General features: G+C 58.4%; 1 protein-coding gene across 1 annotated transcript in view; it reads right to left on the bottom strand.

Moving 5' to 3' along the window:
- Positions 1-25,876, bottom strand: part of PHF21B (PHD finger protein 21B) — an 84,907-nt gene that overhangs the window by 5,943 nt on the left and 53,088 nt on the right. The window contains exons 3-8 of the mRNA XM_055564677.1: positions 12,770-12,862; positions 11,303-11,653; positions 9,397-9,537; positions 5,390-5,441; positions 2,796-2,872; positions 587-641 (exon numbers count right to left, since the gene is read on the bottom strand). Coding sequence (XP_055420652.1) covers positions 587-641; positions 2,796-2,872; positions 5,390-5,441; positions 9,397-9,537; positions 11,303-11,653; positions 12,770-12,862 — 769 coding nt within the window. The remainder of the gene's footprint in view (positions 1-586; positions 642-2,795; positions 2,873-5,389; positions 5,442-9,396; positions 9,538-11,302; positions 11,654-12,769; positions 12,863-25,876) is intronic.

Raw genomic sequence — 25,876 nt, 5'->3', positions numbered from 1 at the left:
ATGGAAGTAAACATCTCTGCCCTGGTCATGGCCAGAACCCATCAAAAAAGAGGCTCATCGTGGTCCCTAAGCTCGCTGAGGAACACGGCAGCAGCGAGCTGTCCAGTGGAGAAAACAGTGTTCCAGGGACCCTCAAAGTGGCTCACTGACAACTCATTTTCAACCCTAACCCACTCCCATTGCAGTAAGGGGTGGCCGAGCACATAATCTAATGATCACAAAATAGCCTTCCTCCTAATTTCTGGAAATGATATAGTCTAGTGGGAAGAACAGCTCCTGCGTGTGCACCGCACTCGACATTACACAGAGCTGCCTCGTTCACCCTGCTGTCCCTGGCCCAGCTCTGAGAGGCTGGCACTGTCATGGGCCGGTTTTATACAGACCAGCACGCCGAGGCTCAGGGAGGTCATGTGACCGGAGAGGGCAGCAGTGAGCAGAGGGCCCAGGGAGCCACGACGTGCTGCCCACGGAGAGCAGCTGTCCGGCCGCGGCTGTGGACGGGGCAGGCCGGGTAGGCGGGCGGTGGCCAGCGGAGCGAGGTGTGGCCCACCCGGCCCCACAGCAGCCCTGCAGGAGAAGCGCTTACCTCTTGCTGTGAGGAACAGGGGTGTGTTGAGATAGTTGGATGCCAGTCGCTTCCTCTGCAGAGACAGAAAACCAAACCGAATCACAGGGGGCCCTCCTCGGCTGACACAGACCCAGCCCAGGACTCACCCGGGACGGGGTCCCCACCTGGGCTCTGTACTCCAGCTGGACACCCGAGACCAGGGGCAGAAATGGGGACATGGGCATGGGGGAGGGGAGAGGCAGGTCAGCCAGGGCAAAAGCCAGCAAAGGCTCTGCCTGATGGGGCCATCGCGGCTCCTGTGGGCAAGCCTGCGTCATTCAGGAAGGACGGCTAGTGGTGTCCAGGTGGGGCAAATCAGTAACAAAGCGGACGTCTGGCCGTCCATCTGTCTGCCTCCTGAGTCTTCTTTCTCAGCAGCTTCTGGGCTCAGGTTGGGAAACGAGGCATATTAGGGACTGGCTCCCCAAACCCCACTTCTTAGCGTGAGGTCCAGGAACCTGACAACAAAGAGTGACCCTTGGCTCATCACGTGTAAATGGAAGAAGTTTCCAGTACATTCCAGAAGGTGACTTTAGTCCTGGGCTTTACAGCTACAGGCCACGTGGGTTCAGACCCTGGTGGTCCAAGGTGGCTTTGGCTGTGGCAAGACGATGCCTGTAGACTTGAATGATGGGTTGTAAACCCATCTCTCTCAACATGTTTGGGCCATCTTCAGGGTCTAGAGAGACCCTCGGAACTACATGTTGTCAGGGCTTAAGGTCACAGGGCTTTGCATCAGCTCCTGATTCGCTAATCAGGTCATTTCCGGTCAAGGCCACAGACTTCGGAGATGAGGGTATGGCCTGGCCCCCAGAGCAGGGGGCATGTCCATCGCGAGCACAACCAAGGGCCGGTGCCTGTCCTGTACAGAGGACACGCAGTTTCCGTGGCTGGAGCTGGAGCCAAGGAACAGCTTGGTGCCTCTCACAAATGGGGCACAGCGCTCGGGGCACAGAATGCTCAGAAAGTCAAGGGGGGAAGTGAGCGGGTGTGAACATGCCGTGTGCTCTGAGCGGGAGTCGGGAGGGTACCAGCGAGGACAGGCAGGTGGGCTGGGGAGCCAGCGACAGGGACACAGGGCGCTCTCCCCAAAGGGCACCCACAGGCGTCCCCTCCTGGTGAGGTCCAACTGGTGAGCCGCAGACCTGGGACAACTGGCTCCGACTCAAGAATTCCCCAGGGGGAAGCAAGCACACCATCTTCCTGTCCTCCTCTTTCTCTGGCTGCCCAACTCCAGGGCCCTCATGAAACAGCTTCCCTTTCAGGGCAAGATTCCAGGGCGTTTTTCGCGGGAAAGCCCAGAGCATCTGCAGCCCCGGCAGACCTGGCTTCTGGGAGATGACATCTGGATTCAAGCCGAGAATTCTGAACTCTGATGTGCATGGGCAAGGCAATCCCGTTCTGGATTCAGTTCCTCCCTGGGAATGTAACGCTGGGAGGGGCTGGGTGCTCCCTGGGCTGCGTCCTTAAAGGGCATGACTGGCGTTCAGGGACTCTCATCACCTCCTAGTAGCGCTGCAGCCGACCTTGGGTTGGGGGTGGGTAGTGTGTTGGATGGGATTTGGATGAAGGGGGCATTCCCTCCTTTGGAGTTAACCGTCACACCCTACTTGACCAGTTTCGGCTATCTGAGGGGAGTGTGCGCTGCCCACCATTAAGAAGCAGTCTTAGAGCTGGGGTGCCGCTACGTGAAAGGAACTGGGGCTCAGGGGGTTAGGGGGAGGGGAAGGTGGGCACGCCAGGCCAGGTCTCTCCTTGCTGGCCTCATGTCTCCACCCAGAGGGAACTCAGTGAAGTCACGGCCACTCCCTCTCCTCCTCCAGCCAACCCTCTCCCCAGCCTCGCTTGGCCCAGCCCCTCCCAGGCTTGAGTCAGGAGCTAGGGCTGAGCCCGCAGGGGTCCCAGGAGGACCAGGGCCCAGCACTGCCTGCGACCAGCCCTCATGCTGGATCACAGGGATGAAGAAGCAGGGAGCCGGCTGGGACCTGCATCCAGCCCCAGCCCCGGGGCAGCCCGCCTGAGAACCCGCTGACACGGCGGTCCTCTGCCTCACCAGATTCTGAACCCAGGAGGTCAGGGCTGTTCACTGTCACGCCCTGAGCTCTAATCAGGAGGGGCAGGTGAGGAGGCCGGCCCCACGGAGCCTCCCCTGACCCCTCGCCCCGTGTACGGGTGGCGGGCCCCTCACCTCTGTCTCCAGGAGGCCGCTGTAGGCAGGGTTGGCTGTGCTTCTCCGCTTTCGCTCCTGGCGTTTGCTCTGGATCTCTGGAAAGGTCCAGATGCAGAGGTTACAGGAGTCTTCCTGCCCTGGGAGCCCTGGACTCTTCCTCTACAAACCCTGGGCACTGCCTCCTGCACCGCAACCCCTCTGCCCAGCATCTGGCTGCAGAGTGGCCCTGAGTGGGCCGGGGGCCCCGGCATCGTTCGCTCTGAGGCAGGACACAGCTGCTGGCCTCAGGGTGAAGGACCGACTGGGCGGAGGGTGGGGGATACCCAGAGTCCAGGCACCTGCTCTCAGCACGGCCCCATGTACTATCCTCCAGCCTGGGGACGCCTCTCTTGGGACCTTAGGACAGCTGGTGCCTGATGGTCAGACTGTGGCCAGACTGAGCTTCAGAGTGAGGCTGAGGGCTCCTGGGAAGGCAGGTGCCTGCTCTGCTCAGCCAGCCCGGCCCTCAGGACAACAAACACGGTCCTCCCTATGGGGCCTGGCATGGCGAGCCTCCTGCAGTTCGAGAACTGGGTTTTCCCTCCCTTTTTCTTTCTCCCTTTTGCTTTGACTGCCAGGTGGGCCCTGTCTCTCCGTCTGTAGCTGTTTTGACATTATATCCTAGTCTCTGTTTCTCGGATCTGATTTCTTCTTTGAAACTGTCCCAATATTATTTGTGTTTCCCGTAAGGCACCTCAGACCCTCTGCAGAAGTTAGGATCCAAATAAACACAAATAAAAAAATATTTGGGTATCATGGGCAGGAGGGAGCAGAGTTTGCAAAATGAGGACTGTTTATACAAATTATAACAATCGCAAATGGATTCGCAGAGTGCTTTTAGCTCAGTTGCCATGACAACCCTGCGAAGTCCAAGTCCAAGGAAGTGGTTTTCCTCAAGTCGTAGATGAAGAAACTGAGGTTCCGAGTTGGGAAGAAGTTGGCCCAAGGTCGCCCAGCTCCAAGCAGCATGGCCAAGACTTGAACACCGGACTTCTGACATGACTGTTCGGGCCAGTTCTACCACCCCAGGCTGCCTCCATGGCTCCAAAGACAGAGCAGAAATGGCTCTCAAAGGCCGCCACGCACAGCCCGATTCCCTACACTCAAGTTCAAGCAGGAGGATTCAGACATGAACAGAACTCGTTCCAAGAAGGCAGGAGGGCCATGAGAGGAGGGGTGCTCGCATGGGACATCCCCACGGGGGTCAGGTCCATGTAGCAGTGTATCTGAGTGGCTGGACCATGCCCCTGTCCCTTCCCACCACCTACACCCCAGCTGCTGCCAGAGACCAAGTCAGACCCAGGGAACACAAGGGGAGGTGGCCGTGGAAAGGCCTGGACCCACCTCCAGGGCATGTTTGACTCAGCCGTGCATGGGGTGGTCTGGTCAAGGCCCTTCCCTCCCCCGGCTTCAGTGCTGTCCTGGAAACAACCTTCACCTGAGATGAGAGCTGGTCAGTGCCTCGGGCGCTGGGGTATTCAATTCACTCCCTCCCGTCCCTCAATTTTAAGGAGGAAGAGCAATCTAGCTTTCCTTCCTGAATCCAGGTCTCCCTGAGGTGCAGGGGTGTTCTCACTTTATAAAATGTCTTTAGCAGTGAGGCCGGAATCATGGAAAAACACTCTGGGTCACGAGTCAGGAGACATGGATGCCATCCTGGGCCTGATAGTGACTAGCTGTGTGACCTTGAGCAAGTGAATCAACGTCTCTGGCCTCCGCTTCCCCACACGTGCCACAAGACAGTTGGCTTTATGCTTTCTGCTGCTGCTGCTGCTGCTAGGTCGCTTCAGTCGTGTCTGACTCTGTGCGACCCCATAGACGGCAGCCCACCAGGCTCCGCCATCCCTGGGATTCTCCAGGCAAGAACACTGGAGTGGGTTGCCATTTCCTTCTCCAATGCATGAAAGTGAAAAGTGAAAGTGAAGTCGCTCAGTTGTGTCCGACTCTTAGCGACCCCATGGACTGCAGCCCACCAGGCTCCGCCCTGAGATTCCATGACGATGCACAGAGCTCATCTGCAACTGCTCTCATCAGTAAAGTCAAACGGCATCCATAGTGTCACGATGATCTGTCTATTCAACGTGCTGGTTTCCACCAACCGGTCTGGGGGCAGACATGAGTCCACAGGCCAACTTGACAGAAGAGAAGGTGGCTGCTGCTCCTCTTCGTTCTATCCAACAATCCCAGGAGGAAGAGTTGGCTATTATCCCATTTTATAGATGGAGAAACTAAGGCCCAGAGGGGCTGGGTGACTTGCCCAAGCTTGAGCCGTCAGTCATGGCAGAGCTGGGCACCCCGATCTTATCACTTCACGGTGCTGCCTCCAACTGGGGGGCAGAGAACCCACAAAGTCCCTCCACTGACACACAGAGGGTTCTGTGCAGAATCAAGCCGGGAGAGTGGGTGGGCTCCTTGGTCTCAGTGATGACAACCAGGCACTCAGCACCGATCTCGTGGAAGGTGGGTCACATCTGACCAAGAATCTGAGACCCACTGCTTCTGTCTGATGCCAAGTCAGCCACCTGACCCACCCACCCGGCAGCCAGGCCCAGCCCCACCGCGAGGGTGCTCACCTTCCAAGTGCTCTGTCGTCACCAGGCCCAGCGCCACCATGAAGGCGATTTTCTGAGGAAAGGCAACAGAGAAGGGTTAACCCAGCTTTTCTATTTGGGGGTTTCCTTAGTTTTTTATCTAATGCTCTTTTGCTGTTCCAGGATCCCACAAGACGTGAGTCCTCCTGTTTCCTTAGCTCCTCTGGGTTGTGACGGTAATCACAAACTACAAATTTCCAGTTGTACGATAAATAATGTACAGCATCGTCACTAGAGCCAACGGTACCGTACCGTAAGTGTGAAGGCTGCTGAGAGCAGATTTGAAAAGTAAGTGTTCATCACACAAAAACAAATAACCATGGAGGTAACAATGGGTAACGTAACAATGGGTAACAGTGGACACGCTAACTGCAATTACTGTGGTGCCCCTGTTGCAAAATACACGCATCTCAAATCACTATGCACCTTAGACCCACGCAAGGCTATATGCCAATGACATCTCGATAAAGCTGAAAAACGGTTTTAAAAACAAGGGGTGGTGACTTGGTTATTTCTGGTGAATTGTAGAAAGATCCTTCTAGCTGCAGGGAGGAACCATCTAGGGGCTGGGAGCCTGGGTAGAGGGGAGGCAGGGACGAGGGCTGTGGCAGCAGGGGTGGCGGAGAGGGAAGGAGCATCTGTGTGCTTCGGTCTTGCCCAGACAGGTGGCCCAGCTGAGGCTGGGGGTGTGACCTGGGCTAGGGCTGGGGGTGTGGCCTAGGGGGGCTGGGGGTGTGGCCTGGGCTAGGGCTGGGGGTGTGGCCTAGGCAGTGGCTGGGGGTGTGGCCTAGGGGGGCTGGGGGTGTGTGGCCTAGGGGGCTTGGGGTGTGGCCCAGGCAGTGACTGGGGGTGTGGCTGCGGCTGGGGCTGGGGGTGTGACCTGGGGTGTGGCCTGGGCTGGGGCTGGGGGTGTGGCCTAGGCTGTGGCTGCGGCTGGGGCTGGGGGTGTGACCTGGGGTGTGGCCTGGGCTGGGGCTGGGGGTGTGGCCAGGGCTGGGGTTGAGTTGTGGCCAGGGCTGGGGCTATGTCTAGGGCTGGGGCTGTGGCCAGGGCTGGGGCCAGGCTGGAATGGGGCCAGGACTCCTACTCTAGCTGCCATTCCATGAGGCACTAATGTGAGAGTGCCTCAAACTAATGTGAGAGACTAATCTAGGAGTGACCAGCTTGGTCAGATGCTGCCCGAGGCCAGGGAAACGAATAGCACAGAAAAGGCCAGGCTCTGTCCTGAAGAAGCCAGGGACTCTGAGACAGGATGGAATCCGCCGAGCCTGGGGCAGGAGCCAGGCGTCCAGGGTCTGTCCCGGCTGAGCGCACAGCCCGGTGACCGTGGACACGCCGACCTCTCTGAGCCCGTCTCCTCGTCTGTCCAGTGAACGCTGTCGTTTCTGCCCCATCCACTTTGCAGAGCGGCTGGGAGGATGTGGGCGAGCAGGGGAGGAAGCGCAGTTACTGGTGGAGGGTCGCTCGGCAGGGAAGCGGGGTGTTACTGCCCCGGGTCCCTTCGATGCCTTGTGAGGGTGCTGTCGCATCGTGTTCCTGAGCCCAGCTCATCTCACAGGCAGCCATGGGCTCCAAAGAAAGTGTGCATGCGGGTGTACAGACACTGGTACCTCAACAGCCACTGCCCCGGAAGCCACCACGCAGCGGTGCCTTACCAGCCCGTCGGTGTCTCTTTAGCCCCAATCCACGCCCACCCCCGGCCCCCTGAGTCCGTGACTGGTGCATCTGGGCACATTTCTGGGGCAGCTGCTGCTCTGGCCTCCAGCACTCTTGACTTAGGTTCTTCACAAACAGGTTCAAAGGCCACTGGGAAGCCTGCGTCTATGCAACACAACAGCTCCCAGCCTTCTTCTAAAAGCAACTTTAATAAGGATTTTTACACCAGGACGTGTTGTAATTGCAAGTTCTATTTAAGTCATTACATGTATTTACGCTAATTATGTAGTTAGATGTAATTATACTAATTGTATAAATGCACAATAATTGACGAAGATATACTTTGAAAGAACAAAGAGAAGCCACCCAGAAAACCTTCCTGAATATTAAGGGTGCAGAGAACCCCATCGGAGGACAGAAGGGTGCTCATGGGAGCTTGAGCTGTGAGCTGGCCCCTCAGCCCCACCTCGCATACAGTGGGTGCTCATTCATTACCACCAAATACAATGGACTGTCTCTCTTGAGACAAGATTGGGCCTGAAGCCACAGAGCAGACTGGCTGCATCTCAACCTTGGTGAGTAGTCCACTCTACCAATTCCCAGCAGGCTTTCTGGATGTGTCAAAGGGCAATAACTAAGTCACTCTCCTGCTCAAAGACATTCCATGGCTCCCTACTACCCAAGGAATGAAGTTCCTCCTTGGCCACCTGCATCCAAGTCTTCCAGAATCAGCCTCCGACGTCCATCTTGAACCCCATGTTGAGAAGTTCTCAGTAGCATCATTGACTCAGTGGTCGAGTTTGAGCAAACAAGGAAGCCTGGCGTGCTGCAGTCCATGGGGTCGCAAAGAGTTGGACACAACTGAGTGACTGAAGAACAACATCTAGAAATTCTCACCCACACGTGCTACCCAGGGTCCAAAGAGACCGGCTGATTTTCCAGGTGTGCTGAGTCCTCTCCCCATGTCCGCGTGACTGCCTAGGCAGTGTCCTCCAGCTGACATGCCACTCGTCCTTTTCCTGAAACCCTCTCTGTTCCCATCTCTGTGGTCACACCCCTCCCCTCCAAGGCCTTCTCCCTCTCCCTGTGTGTTAAGTCGCTTCGGTCATGTCTGACTCTTTGCGATCCCACAGATTGTAGCCCGCCAGGCTCCTCTGTCCATGGGATTCTCCACACAAGAATACTGGAGTGGGCTGCCGTGCCCTCCTCCAGGGGATCTTCCTGACCCAGGGATCACACCCGCAGTTCTTGATTTCTCCTGCATTGGCAGGTGGGTTTTTTACCACTAGCACCACCTGGGAAGCCCTCCTTCTCCCTGGATCTCCCACAGCTCAGAATTTGTAATTCTCTGACGACACCTGCCATTTATTCTAACCCAGGTTCAAGTCCGAATGGCCATGCCTGTGTCTGGCAGTAGGAGTGAGCGTCCTCGAGCCTGGACTAACTACATCTGCCTAGTCTCACAGTCCCCATCCTCAGCCCAGAGCCTGGCCTGCGGCAAAGGCTGAGATGTGATTGGCAAATAAGTGACTGGATGAATGGATGAATGACTTCTTTAGATGACAGCGCTCTGATAAAAACACTCAACAGGAGCTGGAGGAGCCCAGGGGGATCTGTTGGTGGTAGGCGGTCAGGGAAGGCTGCCTGGAGGAGATGGTTTCTGAAGGTGATCTTGTAAGACAAAACAGTCAGTAGGGAGAGGAACGGGGGCCAGGTAGGGGCAGTCACAGGGAAAAAGGCCCAGAGGGGGTGATTTTGGCCCAGGACAGCTGAGGATGCCGGCAGGAACACAAGGACACCGCCTGCTGTGACCAAAAGTTCAGTAAACAGCTGACTTTTAGGGCCTGCAGGGGCCTCCTGGGCTGCCTTCAGTCGTTCAGGAACAGTGGGGTGGAGGGAGGGGCAGGACTGCTTCAGAGTCACATGCTGCCAAGAGCAGGGCTGTTCCTGGACCGGGGGTCCTGAGGACAGGGGGACGGGATGGGGGGACAGCCGGGCTCGGGGGTGCGGGGTAACAGCCAGCAGCGCCCAGGCGCGCTTTCGGGACCCCAGCGGACACAGACCGTGGGATCCTCCCAACAATGCTGCTGGGAAGGCAGACTCACCCCTCCCATCTTACAGACGAGGAAGCAGATATGATGCCCTCCCACCACGGCACTGGGAGGGCAAGCCAGGCAGACTGGGCCAGGGTCGGAGCTCAGCACTGCCCCACACGGCCCCTCAGCCAGCAAGTCTGGGACACGCAACAGCGGGACCTCAGCTCACGCAGCCAGTCTCTGCCCCAGCCCCTGCGGGGCACATCCTACAGCGGCCCCTACACCACCGCCACCCACCTCGGGGTTCTCCTGGCTCGAGGGCCGCTCTTCCTTCCTCTTGTTGCTGGCCTGAGCCCCCCGAGACGGCTCCTCCGTGGGCGCCCGCGACTCTGTGGTGTTCTCGGGCTGCGGCTGCACTTGAGACTGAATGATGATGACCTGGAATATGGGGTGGAGGGGTGAGGGGGGCTGGAGGGGCCCCATGGGCAGGGACTACAGGGTGGAGGGGTGAGGGGGGATGGAGGGGACCTACAGGCAGAGACTACAGGGTGGAGGGGTGGGGGGGCTGGAGGAGCCCCACGGGCAGGGACTACAGGGTGGAGGGGTGACGGGGGGCCTGGAGGGGCCCTCAGGGACTACAGGGTGGAGGGGTGACGGGGAGCCAGAGGGGCCCCACAGGCAGGCACTACAGGGTGGAGGGGTGACGGGGGGCTGGAGAGACCCCGCAGGCAGGGACTACAGGGTGGAGGGGTGACGGGGGACTGGAGGGGCCCCACAGGCAGGGACTACAGGGTGGAGGGGTGATGGGGGGCTGGAGGGGCCCCACAGGCAGGCACTACAGGGTGGAGGGGTGACGGGGGGCTGGAGAGACCCCGCAGGCAGGGACTACAGGGTGGAGGGGTGATGGGGGGGCTGGAGGGCCCCGTGGGCAGAGACTACAGGGTGGAGGGGTTAGTGTGGGGTGGAGGGGCCCCGCGGGCAGGGACTACAGGGTGGAGGGGTTAGTGTGGGGTGGAGGGGCCCCACGGGCAGGGACTACAGGGTGGAGGGGTGACGGTGGGGGCTGGAGGGGCCCTGCGGGCAGGGACTACAGGGTGGAGGGGTGATGGGGGGCGCTGGAGGAGCCCCACAGACAGGGACTACGGGGTGGAGGGGTGAGGGGGAGCTGGAGGGGCCCCACGGGCAGGGACTATGGGGTGGAGGGGTGAGAGGGAGCTGGAGGGGCCCCACAGGCAGGGACTACAGGGTGGAGGGGTGAGGGGGAGCTGGAGGGGCCCCACAGGCAGATTATAGGGTGGAGGGGTGAGGGGAGCTGGAGGGCCCCCATGGGCAGGGACTACGGGGTGGAGGGGTGAGGGGGAGCTGGAGGGGCCCCAAAGGCAGATTACAGGGTGAGAGGGAGCTGGAGGGGCCCCATGGGCAAGGACTTCAGGGTGGAGGGGTGAGGGGGGAGCCTACAGGGTGGAGGGGTGGAGGGGTGCTGGAGGGGCCCCCACGGGCAGGGCTGCAGAACTGGGGCCAAGTGTGTCCACCCCCTTCGGGCACGCAGCCTGGAATTGCAGGATCATAGAGGAATGAGGAGAGGGGAATCACAGAGGAGGCAACCAGGGCCTAAAAAGTCCTCAACTCCCTCCCTGCATCAGCAGGGACTCTTCCAGTCACCCACTCAGCCACACATTTTATTAGCTAGTTAATTATTCTTATGAATGAAATACTTCATCCGTCGAGGCATTATTCTTTTCCCATGGGTATCGATTCATTTAGCCACACGGTCTTTTTTTTCCCTTTTTTGGGAGGGGGTGCACACTGCAAGACATGCAGGATCTTAGATTCTGACCAGGCATGGAACCCGTGCCCCTTGCAGTAGAGTCAAGGAGTCTCAACCCCTGGACCACCTGGAAAGTCCCTAGCCACATAGTCTTCCACTCATGTACTCACTCCCTTTGCACCCCACCTTCTTCCCACACCGATTCATTCACTTGATCCCTCTTTCATACACCATTTATCCTACCACCGACTCATTCATTCATTTATAACCCCACCCCCATCCATTCCCTTACTGATTCGTTCAGTCTCACTGTTCATTTACTCCTCTGCCCTCACTGCATCCATTCACTTGGCCATGCGATCATTCCGCCATCCGGTCACTCATGCTGCCCAGCCCCCCTTCACCTGGCCCTGGGGGGAGCCTGCCCTCCCTCACCTTGTTGTCAGCGCTGATGAGGAGGGGCTGGACTTTGACGCTGTCGCTGACCACGGACACAGCGGCGCTGGGGGCCATGGCGGCGGCATTGCTGGGGGCGGTGGAGATGATGGCGTAGGCCACCCCGGCGCCGCTCAGAGGAGAGCTGACGGCGGTGGGCTCGGGCAGGGCCCGCGGCTGGCTGCTGGGCGCTGGCACATGGCTCACGGTGTTGTTGGCGGTGGGGAGCGCGGGGCTGGGGTTCTTGATACTGACCACGGTGGCCTTCTGGAACGTTGGGGGCTGCTTGGGTGGCCGGTCCCGGCCCGGGGTGACGGGGAGGCTGTCTGGGATCAGAGTCTTTGGCCTAACCTGGGGAAGGGAGGGACGGGAACATGGTCAGACAGAGAGGCGGGATGCTGACAGGCCTGGCCAAAGAGCAGTCCTGAGCAGAGCCAGGACTTAGGAAGACTCCAGAGCAGGGGCAGGGACGTGACCTGGCTCAGAGACCCGGTGTTAGAGGAGAGGGGATGGTGGTGTAGAGACTGGGGACCTGCTTCCAGTACCACTTCCTCCAGGAAGCCCTCCTTGACCCTCAGGCAGGCTATGAGGTGCTATTCCCACAGCACCCTGGGAATCCTAACTCAGGCCAGTCACTCTGGGTTCACAGCATCTTGACTTTTGTCTGTCCCCTTCCTGGAATCTGAGCCTGCTGGGGACAGGATCCTGGTGAGTTCAGTACAGATGGGCATTCAGAGGGGCTGCACAGGACAAGAGGGCCCATGGCCCCTGACCCTCACTGGGCTCCGGCTGAGGGCTTCTATGCAGCCTGCAGCCCCAGGACAGGCAGGAGCCGGCGTCACCTGGGCAGCTGGCAGCCCCTCGCGGCTCAGCAGCAGGCGCCCCACTAAGCTGAGTCCCCACCGGCAGGCTTCTGCTCCAGACCTGGCCCAGCTACAAAGGCTCTTAGGTCCCGATTCAGCCCTCAAGGCTGGGGAGGCACTGGCAACACCCCCTCTGCAGAAGAGGAGATTCCGCCCAGGAAGGCTGGAGGTCAGTTGACTGGTCCAAAGCGCTGAGCCCAGTCTCGGGGGCCCCAGACTGGAGCCGGGGGCACCTGGCCCAGCGTCTCGTCCAGAGTGTCTCACGCTTTTCTTAACCGTGGCCCATACTCAAAAGTCTTTATTACATCGTGATCCAGTCCGGAAACAAACTGCCCACAAAACAGTGTTTCTGATGCGTCTGCTCTATTCTAGTGAAGCATAGTTTATTCCATTAAAAAAAAAAAAAATTCCTGGTCATGACCCACTAAACTGATTTCTCAGTTCTTTAGTGTGTGAAAAATGGGGTCTAGTCCAAATGTCTCCTCTGGAGGGTGGGCAGAGGAGGCAGGAGAGGAAAGGGACTCCCTTGTGGTTGCACCTAAAACCTCAGTGCTGAGGGGCTGTGGACAGACAGACAGACAGACACCCGCCGCAGGCTGCTTACCTGAGGTAGCAGTGCTGCTCCTTGCCCGGCCAACCTCTGCAAGGAGCTGACCTGAGGGCCGGTGACAGGCACCGCAGTGACGGCTCCCAAAGCCTGGAAGACAGCGGGGGCAGCACTCAGATGGGGCGGGGCGCCGGGACGCGGCACGGGAGGAAATCTGGGGGCTGTGGTTCAGGCACAGGGTCTGGGATACAACACCAAAGATACAGTCCACATAAGAAGAAATTAATCAACTGAACTTCAAAAACAACTGAAGGTGGAAAGACAGTTTTTAAGAGAATGAAAAATGAGCCATGGACAAGGGGAAAAAACCACTTTGCCAATCACCTATCTGATAAAAGACTTGTACCCAGAATACATGAAAGAAGTGCCCAAACGCACTAATCAGAAAACAAACAACCCAATTAAAAACTGATTTGAACAGAACAGATCACTAAAGAAATAAGCTACTGAAAAGAAATAAGCTACTGAAAAGATACTAAATATCATGAGTTATTAGAGAAGTGCAAATTAAACAACAGTAAGATACCACTACACACCCATTCAGAGGGCGACGACAAGAACAGCTGGCCGAGTCCAGGGCTGGTGAGGACGGGACACAGTCCGACCACCACTCTTGGGGACATAAACTGGTATAACCACACTGGAACAGTCTGACAGTTTTGTAAAAAGTTAAATATATGTGTATTGCTATGGACTGAATGTTGGTGTCCCCCGGAACACGCGTGTCAAAACACTAACCCTCAGTGTGATGCTTTCACGGATGGAGCCTTTGAGAGTGACCAGGTTATGAAGGTGGAGGCCTCTTGATGGGATTGTGCATGCTCACGCAGTCATATCTGACTCATGAGACCGCATGGACTGCAGCCCTCCCCGCTCCTCTGTCCATGGGATTCTCCAGGCAAAAATACTGGAGAGGGTTGTGATCACCTCCTCTAGGGGATCTTTCCAACTCGGGGATCAAACCCACACCCCCTGCACCTCCTGCGTTGGCAGGCGGATTCTTTACCTCTGAGCCACCTGGGAAGCCCTTCAGACAGACACAATAAGAGATCTAGCTTCTTTTCTAAACCTAGTCTTGAATCAGATGTCACAACATAAAACTAATTGTAAATAACAATTGAAATAAGAACATTTTAAAAGGCTTCGTTCCCTTTCCCCCCCTCAGTTTCAGGAATTAGAGATGGTCTAGATAAGAGCTCCAGAATTAGCACCCTCATAAGGACAGATTTGAGAGGGTTTCCTTCCTGTCTCTGCCACGTGAGGACACAGCAAGGAGTCTGCCGTGGTTTGAATGTTGAAAGTGAAAGTGTTAGTCACTCAGTCATATCTGACTCTTTGTGACCCCATGGACTGAAGCCTGGCAGGCTCCTCTGTTCATGGGATTCTCCAGGCAAGAATATGGGAGTGGGTAACCATTCGTTTCTCCAGGGATCTTCTCAACCCTGGAAAATCCCATGGATGGAGGAGCCTGGTGGGCTGCAGTCCATGGGGTCGCTAAGAGTCAGACACGACTGAGCAACTTTACTTTCACTTTTCACTTTCATGCATTGGAGAAGGAAATGGCAACCCACGCCCGTGTTCTTGCCTGGAGAATGCCAGGGATGGGGGAGCCTGGTGGGCTGCAGTCTATGGGGTCACACAGAGTTGGACACGACTGAAGCGACTTAACAGCAACAGCCATTCCCTTCTCCAGGGATCTTCTCAACCCAGGGATCGAACCCTGGTCTCCTGCATTGCAGGTGGATTCTTCACTATCTGAGACACCGGGGAAGACCTTTGAATATTAGCGTCCCCTTAAAATTCACTTGTTCAAATTCTAATGCTCGAAGCGATGGTGTTAGAAGGCAAGGCTTTTGGGAGGTGCTTCAGCCAGGAGGGTGGAATCCTGATGAAATGAATGGGATTCGTGCCTATAAAAGAGGCTGCAGCGACGCTAGCCCCTTCCCCCAGGCAAGAAGTCTGCAGCCGGAAAAAGCCCTCACCTGGCCATGTTGGCACTCTGCTCTCCAACTACGGACCTCTAGAACTGTGAGCAATAAGCTTTTCCTTCTTTTTTTCTTTTTAATATCATCTTCACTGGATGTCTCAAAGGCACCTGGTGAAGTTTAACACTCATTCATAAAAACACTTGTTTCGTTTTGTTTTTTTTTTTTTTTCAGTTTTGGCTGCACTGTGTGGCATGTGGGATCTTACTTCCCTGATCAGGGATGGAACACAAGCCTCCCACACTGGAAGGGCAGAGTCTTAACCACCAGACTGCCAAGGAAGTCCCAGTAAGTTTATGTGTACAAGAACCACCCAGCCTGTGGCATTTTGTTCTCGCAGCTGAAATGGACAAAGGTGACATCCATCTGCAAATCGGGAAGAGGGTTTGCACCGCAAACCAGATCAACCTGCACCTTGATCTTGGGCTTCCCAGCCTCCAGAACTCTGAGAAATACGTCTGTTGTTTAAGCCCCCAAGTTGATGGTGTTTTTGTTGCAGCAATCCCAACTAAAATATTCTGCCTCTAGACACTACTCAAGGGAAATGAGAGCACATGGCCATCCAGAGGCTTGTTCCGGAACATTCCCAGCAGCTCTCAAGGGAAATGAGAGCACATGGCCATCCAGAGGCTTGTTCCGGAACATTCCCAGCAGCTCTCAAGGGAAATGAGAGCACATGGCCATCCAGAGGCTTGTTCCGGAACATTCCCAGCAGCACTACTGCAAACAGCCCAGATGTTCATCAACAGGCCCACAACAGGCCCACAGATGAGCAAACCGTGGCATATCCACACAACGGAATATTACTCAGCAACAAAGAAGGAATGAGGAATGAGCAACTGATATGCACAGCATGGACGAGTCTCAAAGTGGTTTTGCTGAACGAAAGGAGCCAAAAAAGGGAGCACATACTATTGTATGATGTCATTTACATGAAATTCCAGGAAATGCAAACTCATCTAAAGGGATCAGAGATTGTATCGAGATGGGGGATGAAAGGAAGGGACTACAAAGGCCTAGGGAAACTTCTGAGGGTCAAGGGTGTGTTTTCTATCTTGATTCTAGTGGTGGTCTCGCAGATGGATGCCTATGTCAAACATCTTGCACTTTTTAAATATAACACTTTATTGTATATATTATTCTAACAAAACTGCTAAAAATAAACTCCCTTCCCTATTTGCCCCCTTAAAGCTCTCTGTCCCTGGAAGGAGTATCATCCTTCCCCAGATGAGATGACAGAAGCCCCACAACCCACAGAGCTGCTTCTCCTGGTTATAATGGGGTGGTTCCTCCCTCCTCTGGAACTTCCCACCTGCCCCAAATGGACAAAGCTCTGAGGTTTATGTCCTTCCAGCCAGCTGCCCGCCTCTCTGCATGGAGCCGAATTATCCACACTTAACTGGAAATTCACCGTGGACATTTGCTGGAATAGAGCTTTATACGCAACGCAGAGAGAATCCAAGCAAACGCGGTCACTCTATGAGGGAACGTCTCAATCCACCGTGCCGTTTTTCCCTCTCCAGCACAGTGTAGCGAGCCCTGCCCAATGCCCATGTCTTAAAGATTCTGCCTGCCTTTCGCAGAGGGATGCACATAGAAGGCGGTGCCCTCAGCTGCCCCTGGACCTGCTGTTTCATTCAGCATCACCTGTAGAGTCTGTCTGCTGTCAACCCCTGGGCCCCGGTCCAGAGCTGCACAGGTGAGTGGCAGGCACAAAGGGAGCACCATTTGATTAAATAAACTCCCAGGGGATTCTGCCAACCTGGGGACTGCAGGCCGAGAAGAAAGCAGCCTGTCCCTCCAGTAGGTTCTGCAGCAAAAGGCCCACATGGGCACTAGAGTGGGGCCGTGCTGCCCCCTGGAAGCAGGGGTTCCTGCACTAAGACCCCAGGGCCTCAGGACTACAAGGACAAGTCCATGCCCAACACCCACAGAAGCCAGAGAACAGGCACAAAGCTGCTTTCCCTAGGGACTCCCTTCTGGCTAAGATCCCTGAACAAGCCATCCAGGCGAGCGCTGCGTGCCATCTGTATGTTTTTCCAGTCCGTGCGTATCTGCACGGGAAGGCGTGAGGCTGGCCGTGCGTCTGATTCTGAGTGTGTTACTGCATCGGCTATCTGAGTCTCTGGCGTCCACTTGGGCACATGCGTCCTGTGTTTCTGTATGGATTCCTCTCTGGGTTCCTCTTTTGCTCCATGTCCGTGGTTCTACGTCTTCACCGCAGGTCGGTGCTCAGCCCTCTCTCCTGACCTGAGACACACCCATGACTTCTGTCCACGTGCTGAGAAATCCACAACCAGAAAGGGACCTGGGGGAGGGGACCACGACGGGGAGGCAGGCGCAGAGGCGGCTGGAGGGGCAGAGCCCTCGAGGTTGGGGTGAGTCAGAGAGTGAGGGAGACAAGGGGAGCTTTACTTTGACCTCACTCTCAAACACTCGGTGAGCAAGAAAGAAACACCACCCGCCACGGGGGAAACTGAATACCTGCGGGATGATCACAGAATAAAGATCATCCACCCGCTGACTCCACGAACTAAAATATTGCCTGACTCCACGTTTACGCCACTGCCTGGGACTCGGGGTGCCTTCTGACTCTTCAGGGAGCACTCTGCAGGGCGTCCTGGGTGCCAGGGGAGCAGGAGAGGTAGGGAGGGAGGCTTTGACTCCCTAAGTCAAAGCCTGAAGTCCTAGCCTTTGGGGAGGAGTTTACCAAACGGGCTGCTGAGCAGGTTTCCGGGAACCACGGTTTCCTCCAGGAACACCAAAGCCCCCTTCCTGCCCTGTCCATCCTCCCATCGCCAGGTATCTGCTCCCCTTCGATCCAAGGCTCAGCCCAGAGCGCGCTCTTCCACATCCTTATAAACCTTTAATTAACAAGCTGAAGAGCCATTTTATCTGGCAGGGGCTGACCTTTCTGCTCCGTGTCGGAATTTATCGATAGCAGCAGAAACAATCATCTCAGGGGCTATTCCACCAGCCCCGGATAGTTTATGGCCACACTCTGGTCAAGATAAATGAGCTCCTTATGATGACAGTTACGGCTTTAAGCATTTTAATAGGGAAAAGGGGCCATAAAAGTCAAAGACAACTTCATGTGTTTTCCTGCATCAGTGGCGTCCCCGGGGCAGCCTGGGAAACCTCGGCCAAGCTCAGTCCCGGCCGAGGCAGGTAGGAGGTGCCCAGCAGACAGGTGTGTCTGACGGTACCTGGGCGGGGCGGGCTGGGCTCGGGCTCTGGCACCAGTCGCATGTGGCCCCCAGCTCTCTGTGCCCAGTCTTCTCATCCACGACGGGGAGTGTTTCTGCGGCAGGGGACTAACGGGAGTGGGCGCCTGGGGTCCGCACAGAGCCTGGTGCACTCTTGGCTCTGTGAGTGCCACGTAGAGGGAGTGGGTCAGACCTAGCCGGGTTGGCACCTGGAACCAGGACGCCAAGCGTGGGAGGGAGGCGCAGCCTGGCACCCCAGCAGCGACGGCCTTGGGGTCAACCCGTCCAGGAGCCGGTCCTGCAGAGGCCCCTCTCTGGTTGGGCCGACCTGCGGAAGTCCGCTCTGCTCTCCAGCATCGGTCTCTCCGTCTCTCACATGGGGCACACGTGCTCATCTCCCCGCAATGACGAGAGGCAAGTACAGGAACGTGAGGAAGTGTGAGGACAGAGAAAAGGAAACCAGAGCCTGGTGTCCCAGGCTTCCTGCTGTGTTCACTTCAACAGCTCTTCCTCCACATCAGGGGACAGACCCTGGAGTGTCTGGGGACAGTCTGCATCTGGGGCTCCCATTGAACCCCAGGCAGCCTGCATGGCCTGGGAACTGGGGTGCTGGGCAGGACTGGAAGCTCTCACCCAGACCCTGACCGGATGGATCAGGAGACTGGCAGTCCCAGCCGGCGGGACAGAAAGCAGCAGGACCGGAGGGCACACAGGGACCCTGGGACGCGCGGTGGCTCAGGGCACTCAGTCCTCTTTCCTGGCGGCAGGAGGGCAGGAGCAGGGTGGGGTCACCGTGAGCCGTGCGGGGGGACAGAGTGCATAGGGTGGGGCTGAGGGAGAGAGGAGCGTGCACCCTCTAAGACCCCACCCAGATGCCCTTTCCCAGAACTTTCTTCACTCACAGGACTCAACTCAGGGCTGACCTTGCCCCTGAACTCAACCTCCAACCCTGAGCACTGTGGGGGCTCCTAAGTCCCTCTGTGCCTCAGTTTCCACAACTTCCAACCAAAGACAACCGCACACGCCCCCTCCCAGGACGGCTGTTGGCGTGTCACAGCGAGCAGGAAGGCACCAGGTAGACCAAGCTCAGCCCTGGGCCAAGCACGCCATGTGTGGCCCCTCCTGAGGCCTGCAGTGAGCGTCCACCCCGAACTGGAAATGTTCACAGGTTTCCAATTCAATGCCGGCCACACAGAGGGCTTCCCTGGAGTGCGAGTTCGGGAGGCCAGTGGATGGTGGGTGGGTGCATGGGAGGTTCCTACAGACCCCAGGGCTTCCACACGCCCTTCCCCAGCCTGATCCCCCAAACCCAAACCACCAACCCTTAGACAGGTGCCCCAGAGGTGACCCAACCCTGCCTCCAGTTGCACTCGGGATATCAGAAGCTATTTTCAAAACTCCTCTTATTCCCACTCAGGACCGGCAGGGCCGGCCTCACAGGGGGGCCTTCTCACATGATAGCACCGGGGAGGGCTCGCCACGGCAATGGCTCCTGGGGATGCTACGTGGGGCGGATGGCTGTGTGAGCACACGTGTGGTCTCGCACTGCCTTCTCCCAGACACTCGACCCCCGTTTCCCAGAGGGCCCTGGGGTCCTGTCCACACCTGGAGGGGACGGAGCTCAGCGACCCCACAAGCTCCAACAGCAGTGACCGTCCTTCCCCACGGTCTCCAGAGAGACACGCCTGCCCTCTGACCCCCCCACCTACATGTCAGGACCCACCCCCTGGGCACAAAGGGCCACAGGCCACCGCTCAGAGGCTGCAGGACCAGGGTCCAGGGAGCTTTTCTATCTTAAAAAGTCTGAACCCGGAGGAGAGACGCTTTCCAAGTCGGTGCTCAGGGGACTTGCAAAGGGAGCTCCACTCTCCCTCGAGAGAACCGGACAATGTGAAGCGAGTGTCTGAACCTGGGCATCGCTCAATGGCCCCTCGGTTTACCAAAGGAGCCACACGGGCCCAGAGGCTGAAGGCGTTCTCCCCCAAGGGCACGCGACTGTCAGCTGAAAGCTCACGTCTCTTCTGGGTTTTGCTGGCCCAGAGCAGGTGGTGCCCATAAGAAGAGAAGGAACGTGCCTCTGCAGCAAGGCCGGGCCCTGCCCTGCCCCGAACGGGCCACGTCGGGGTGTAGGACACACAGGAAGCCATGCCGGCTCCTCGCCCACTGACCCCACTCAGACCCCGAGCGCCTGTAAACCGTCTGCCATCGGGAGGCTACGATGACTGGCTGAGCCATGGATGACTCAGGCCTCAAGCAATCACCCAGCCAAGGAGATGCTCAGTGTGGGGATGGGAGGAGCCGAGGAAGGCTGTAAAAGGCCCGCTCCCGCAGGATGCTCCCAGGTCCTGGACACGAGGGTTCAGCTAGGCCAGGTCCCTCCTGAAGGACTCCTGCGGAGAGGGGGCAGCCTGCACTCCCGTCCCCCACCCCCAAGGGCTTCCCGGGAGACCTGGGACTCAGTTTCCCAGGCTTCCGCAGTGGCTCAGGCGGTAAAGAACCTGCCTGGAATGCGGGAGACCCGGGCTCGATCGCAGGGTCAGGAAGATCTCCTGGAGAAGGAACGGCCACCCACTCCAGTGTATTCTTGCCCGGAGAATCCCATGGACCAAGGAGCCTGGCGGGCGGCAGCTCACGGGACTGCAAAGAGTCGGGCACGACTGAGCGACTGACACTCACGTGGGTCCCAGGGCCCCTCCGTGCGGGGGCAGTACCAGCACGGGCGTGGTGATGAAGCCACAGAAACTGGCCCCCGGTCCTGGGGAGGGAACAGACTGGTCAGGCGACCACAGCTCAGCACCCCTGGTCTCCAGAGCGCCCCACCCCAGGCCGCCGCCATGGCACACTCAGGACAGCTGGGTTTCTCTCCATCTGTATGAAGACCATGTTGGCGTCCATACAGATACACGGATAGAACTCTAGAAACACTGAGAGAGGAGCCCTCCTAAAGACACGACGCCTACACAACGTGTTTCTTGTTGAGAACAAGGTGGACGCGGCTCCTTAGGCGGCTCACCCGCCGCCACCCCGGGGCAGCCCACGGCGCATCTCTATCCACCGAGGCCCTGGGACTGGACAGGGCGCCGCAGCCCCACTGCTGACCCAGAGCATTTGCCCTTTGCTGAGGAGTTAAGAGGAGGTCCTCTGTGTCCCCAGGGTCACCCCAGGATGTGGTTCCCAGTTCCTCTGGGAAAGCCCGCACTCCAGGCCAGGGAAAGCAGCTGCCGGGCTGGCCACCTTCAGTCATCTCCCCCACCTAAACTTCCAGAATCTCAGCCCCAAATCGGCGCCCGTGAGAGGTCTGCATGCTGAGCAGCTGGGGATATGGTCGTGTGCCCGGGAGCGGCTTGTCACTGGGTCCAAGCAGCAGCGTTTTCGTCCAAGCTTGGCTCGGGCAGGCGCTGGGCCGAGGCTTCTGTCTCGTCACTCACCAGGAAAGAGAAGCAGAAGCTCACTTTGGCTATAGGGAGCCGTGCAGGTGTTGCCAGTTCCCTTCCCAGTTGCCAGAACATTCCGCTGGGCCTCCCCCACCCCCACACCGAGGGATGAGATGGGGGCTGGTGTTACGCGGCCAGCTACGGCAGGACCTGGCTCTCGTCACGGCCTGAGCCCTTGGCTGCCTCGTGCGAAGCCAGACATCTTGCGGCGTTGGGGGAGCGGATTTCTGGGGCCACCGTGTCCTGAGCCCCTAACCGTCCCCTTAGACCCGTCTGCTGGCTTCATCCTGGGGGCTGCTGCCCCTCCCTCGCATCGCCCTGCTCAGATGCCCACTCACATCCTTGTGATGTGAGCTGAGCCCTGAGCTGAGACTCTCAGCCAAAGGGGAGGGTTTGGGACTCAGAGTTCAGGACGTAGGAGGGGCCAGTGAGCACAGCTTGGGAGCTGCGTGCCCACGGCCTGACCTGCAGCCGCTAGAGGGTCTCTGGGCTGGGCAGGGAGGGCCTGACCTTATGGAGCTCAGACCCCAGCACTGCAGTGGCGGTCCCCAAGGAAGGAGGCTACGCTGTTTATAGCACACGTCCATCCGTCTGTCCGCCCCCTCCGTCTGACCCGGGTGGCTGGGCTCCAGCCAGCGCCATGGACACAGCAGGAGTCGCCTGGGAGCCGGGCTCCCGGCAGGAGGAGGAAGCGCCCTGTGTCCGGGCACAGTCCCTGTGACCTCGACGAGCCTTGTCTGGGAGGCTCGTGGGGGGCCCTGGGGTCAGGGCAGAGCAGCTGTGGCCCCAGACGCTCTCCGGACGCTCACCATCGGCTCTGCAGGGGCTTCGAGAACTGTGTGGAAGGGAGCATTCGCTTCCCCTCCCCTCCTCCCGGCCAGGAAAGTGTGCACTGAGCTGACCAGAGTGGGGGCCCCTGCTTTCTGCACCCTGTGAAGCTCCCGCCTGAAAGGGGTGCAGCAGCCCCAGGCCCCCAAGAAGCATGAAGGGCGCCCCGGAGAAGGTGGCCAAGTGCCCGCTCTGCAGCGGCCAAGCAGCTTCCCAACTTGCAATTTTCCTCGCATCTTTATGGAACCGCTGTGACGTGGGGCAAAGAGAACAGCGGAGCTCCAACATCCGTGAGCGCCAGTAAACATTAACATAAGCTAAGCACCACTTTACAGTTGTGCAAAACCACCTTGTTATTCGCAGATGAAATCCGACTGCCGCCTCCATCACCGTCGGGAATGCCGGAGACGTCCTTCCCTGTGCTGAGGCGAGCTCTGCCAGCCCCGAGTGGCGCCCCCGAGCCCGTGGCCCGCCTCCCCTAACCCCGAGCTCGCCCACACAGGACCGTCAGGGGGCCTTTGGGGGTGCCTGTGAAAACCCAGGGAAAGGCACCCCCGCCTCTGCCGTCTCCTCCCAGCCCACGTCCCATGTCTATGGCTGGGAACCAACGCATACCCGGAGCTCCAGTTACCTGGTTGGGGGGGGGGGGGGCGGGTGGGCAACCAACCTGCACTCGAATTCCACTCCCCTGCTGGCCTGGGTCACATCAAGCACCCTGTCCTCACCCCCGAAGCTGGGGCATCGAGAACCGGCTCCCCTGTTCCCGGGACCAGAGGGTCAGACACTGGGAGGCACCTGGCCCTGACCCGCTGGTGTGACTCACGCCAGGGTCCCCCGGCTCACACACGCACATCAGCGACCAGGTGTGGTGACAGGGAGGGGGAGGCAAGGATTGCAGGGGGACGGGGCTGGCGGGAGGGCCGCGGGGGCTCCTGATGCAGTGAGGATCAGCAGGTCCCCGTCTGGGCATGCCCGGGGCCACTGGGCTCACATGCACGGGCACCAGTCAGCGCCTTCGATGGGCAAAACTGGAAGAGCCGACGGTCGGTCTGCAGGGGACGGATGGATGGGAATGTTCAGGGGACGGGAAACCTCCCGGCCACCCGAGTGCGTGAACCAGCGCACATGTGTCCCCATGCGAGCAGGGCCTTGGATCCCCACCTTGAGCTTGGCTGTTCCCTGAGACTGACTGGGAGCCTGGGAGGGCTCTTGGCTGCTGTAGCCAGTCAAGCGGAGCTGCTGTGTGCAGGCAGGACCTGAGGTGCCCACTGTGGGCCAGGCAGGGAGCCCTCTGGGAGTGGATTTTCACCTCTTGAGACATGCCAGCTGCCTCCTAGAGGGGCAAGGTGTCCAAGTGGCCCATGTGCCACAGAGGCCAGGATGATCTCCCCTCCTGGGGCTGGCCAAAGTTGCGAGGCTGTTGCCCACAGGCACCCACACCTGCTGGCCCCCCTGCCCTGAGCATCCTGCTCCCTCCTGGGCTCCAAGGGCTGGTCCCCAGGGCACTGCAGCTCCTGGAGGAGAGGAGGCTACACCCCGGGGTCTCTCAGGAGACCGCAACACTGGTTTTTTAAAACAAGAACCCTCTTCCAAAACCTGCGTCCTCACGCCCCACGAGGGGAGTCATTTACTGAAGCCCTGTTAGGAGGCTCTGCAAACGCCCACCTCGAGGCAGAGCTGTTGACTGCGTGCTCCCGGGGAGATCAGCTGCTGGCCCAGACGCTCTGGCCAGGCTGGGTCCCGGTGACCCCAACCGCATGGGGCTGGCCGAGGCGGGCTGCCCGGGGCCACTTAACCAAGAGGTCTTTACAGGCAAGGCCATCCTTAACCAGAGAGCCCCAGAGAACACATGCAGCTACTCCGCGCTGACATTTAAAACACCCTTTCAGCAGCCCCCAGCGTGGCAAAGTGGTTTAATTAACTTGAAAGGGTGTAATTTTATGCTATTTAGTAGGAAATACACACTCTAAATGGCATCGTGGACTTAAGTATCAGGAGCTGTGATCTTCAGAGCGCAGGAAAAGAACAGCCCCGAGTCCCTGGCAACCGCAGGTGTGGGGTGGGCGTGCGGGGGTGGGGAGTACACTGGCCGTGTCCCCGCAGACGGCAGCATCTGAAGCCACACGGGATCCGGGGTGTGGAGGGGTGTCCACAAGGCCAGCGAGAACGGCCACCTCCCATCATCTCAACTGGGAAACCAGCGCTGTGTCTGAGAACCTAACGTGGGGGAGGCTGGAGCCAGTCAAGGCCCCTTTTCCCATACTCGGGCACTCTGGGTACCTGCGTCTTGAGAAGGAGGCACCCCCGTGCTGCCCAGCTCTGCCTGTGGACACGTCCAGAGTCATGGGGAGGAGGCGGTCCTGGATGGCCGCCCCTGACTGGAAGCTCCCCCCACCACCACCGTCCCCAGTGAAGGGGCTGCCTCTTCTAATGAGGCGCCTTAAGGAGGAGGCCGCCCCTCAGCCCTGAGCACAGACGGGTGGGGTGGTGTCAGTGCAGAGGACCCAGGGGCTCCGGCTGCGGCCTCACGGGCACCCTGGGAAGACCCTGCACCAGCTCTCCTTCCCCTGACCATCCCCTGGAACAATGGAGCAAATCCTGTAAGGAAGGATGTGGGCTTGTGTCCAGGGCTGCAGGAGGGGCATGGGTCCATGTCCAGCACTGCAGGAGGCAGGCACAGGGGTAACTTCCTTCCCAGCACAGAGGGGCTGCCTCCCGGGCCTGGGTGAGAAGCAGGCAGCATGCTGGGCTCCTGTATTCCCCAACACCTGGCCCCCATGGACTGCCCGGCCACCTCACCTCATGCTCCCCGGCTACCCCCGACTTGGGGCACAGTAGTGTCTGTCCCCCCAACAGGAGGCCCCAGAGCTGCTCCCCAGCCCCCCAGGTCCAGAGGCCGCCACCAACCTCCATGCACCTTCAACACCAAGCTCAGTGACGGAAGACGCCATCTGCAGGCGCGTCCTAGCTGCCTCCCACCACCGACCCCGGCCTCGGGAAAATAGACGGTCATTTAGGAAATCTAATTTCCACGTGTGGTCGGCGGGCGCCCGCGCCCACTGACCCTGGCCTCATCAGCCTGCCACCTCCGACGCCCTGGAATCTAATTTAAGGGGAGCGTGTCTGCACGGCGCCCCAGGGAGCCCGCTGGCGGCCAGGACATGCTCCCTATGGGGAGAGGTCCCCTGCCATGAGCCTCTCATGGGCAGTGGTGGGGAGGGGCGGGTCCCGGGCCCCCAGAGGCACCTGGCGCTCCAGAGAGGTCCCCCACCCTGGTAAGACTGAGAAACAGTCGACTTATAGTGAGCACGAGACCTGAGTGTATGGCTTGATGATTTCAACATGTCTACACCCAAGTCACCAACACCCAAGTGGAGATACAGAACACTCTAGCGACCCCAGGGGCTCCCAAGAGCCCCTCAAAGAGGGTCTGGCTCAGAGAGCAGGGTCCTGCTCTTGGCAATGGGCTCCTGGCTTGATTTCCTGACCTTGCAGCCAATAGGAAAACAGGATTAACCCCCCACTACCTTTCATGTCAAGGCTGTATATTGTCACCCTGCTTATTTAATTTATATGCAGAGTACATCATGAGAAACACTGGGCTGGAAGAAGCACAAGCTGGAATCAAGATTGCCGGGAAAAGTATCAATA

This window comes from Bubalus kerabau, chromosome 1 (genome assembly GCF_029407905.1).
Source record: "Bubalus kerabau isolate K-KA32 ecotype Philippines breed swamp buffalo chromosome 1, PCC_UOA_SB_1v2, whole genome shotgun sequence".
In the NCBI taxonomy this organism is placed as follows: Eukaryota; Metazoa; Chordata; class Mammalia; order Artiodactyla; family Bovidae; genus Bubalus; species Bubalus kerabau.
The sequence above is the reverse complement of the archived record's forward strand: the minus strand, read 5'-3'. Positions and strand labels throughout refer to the sequence as shown.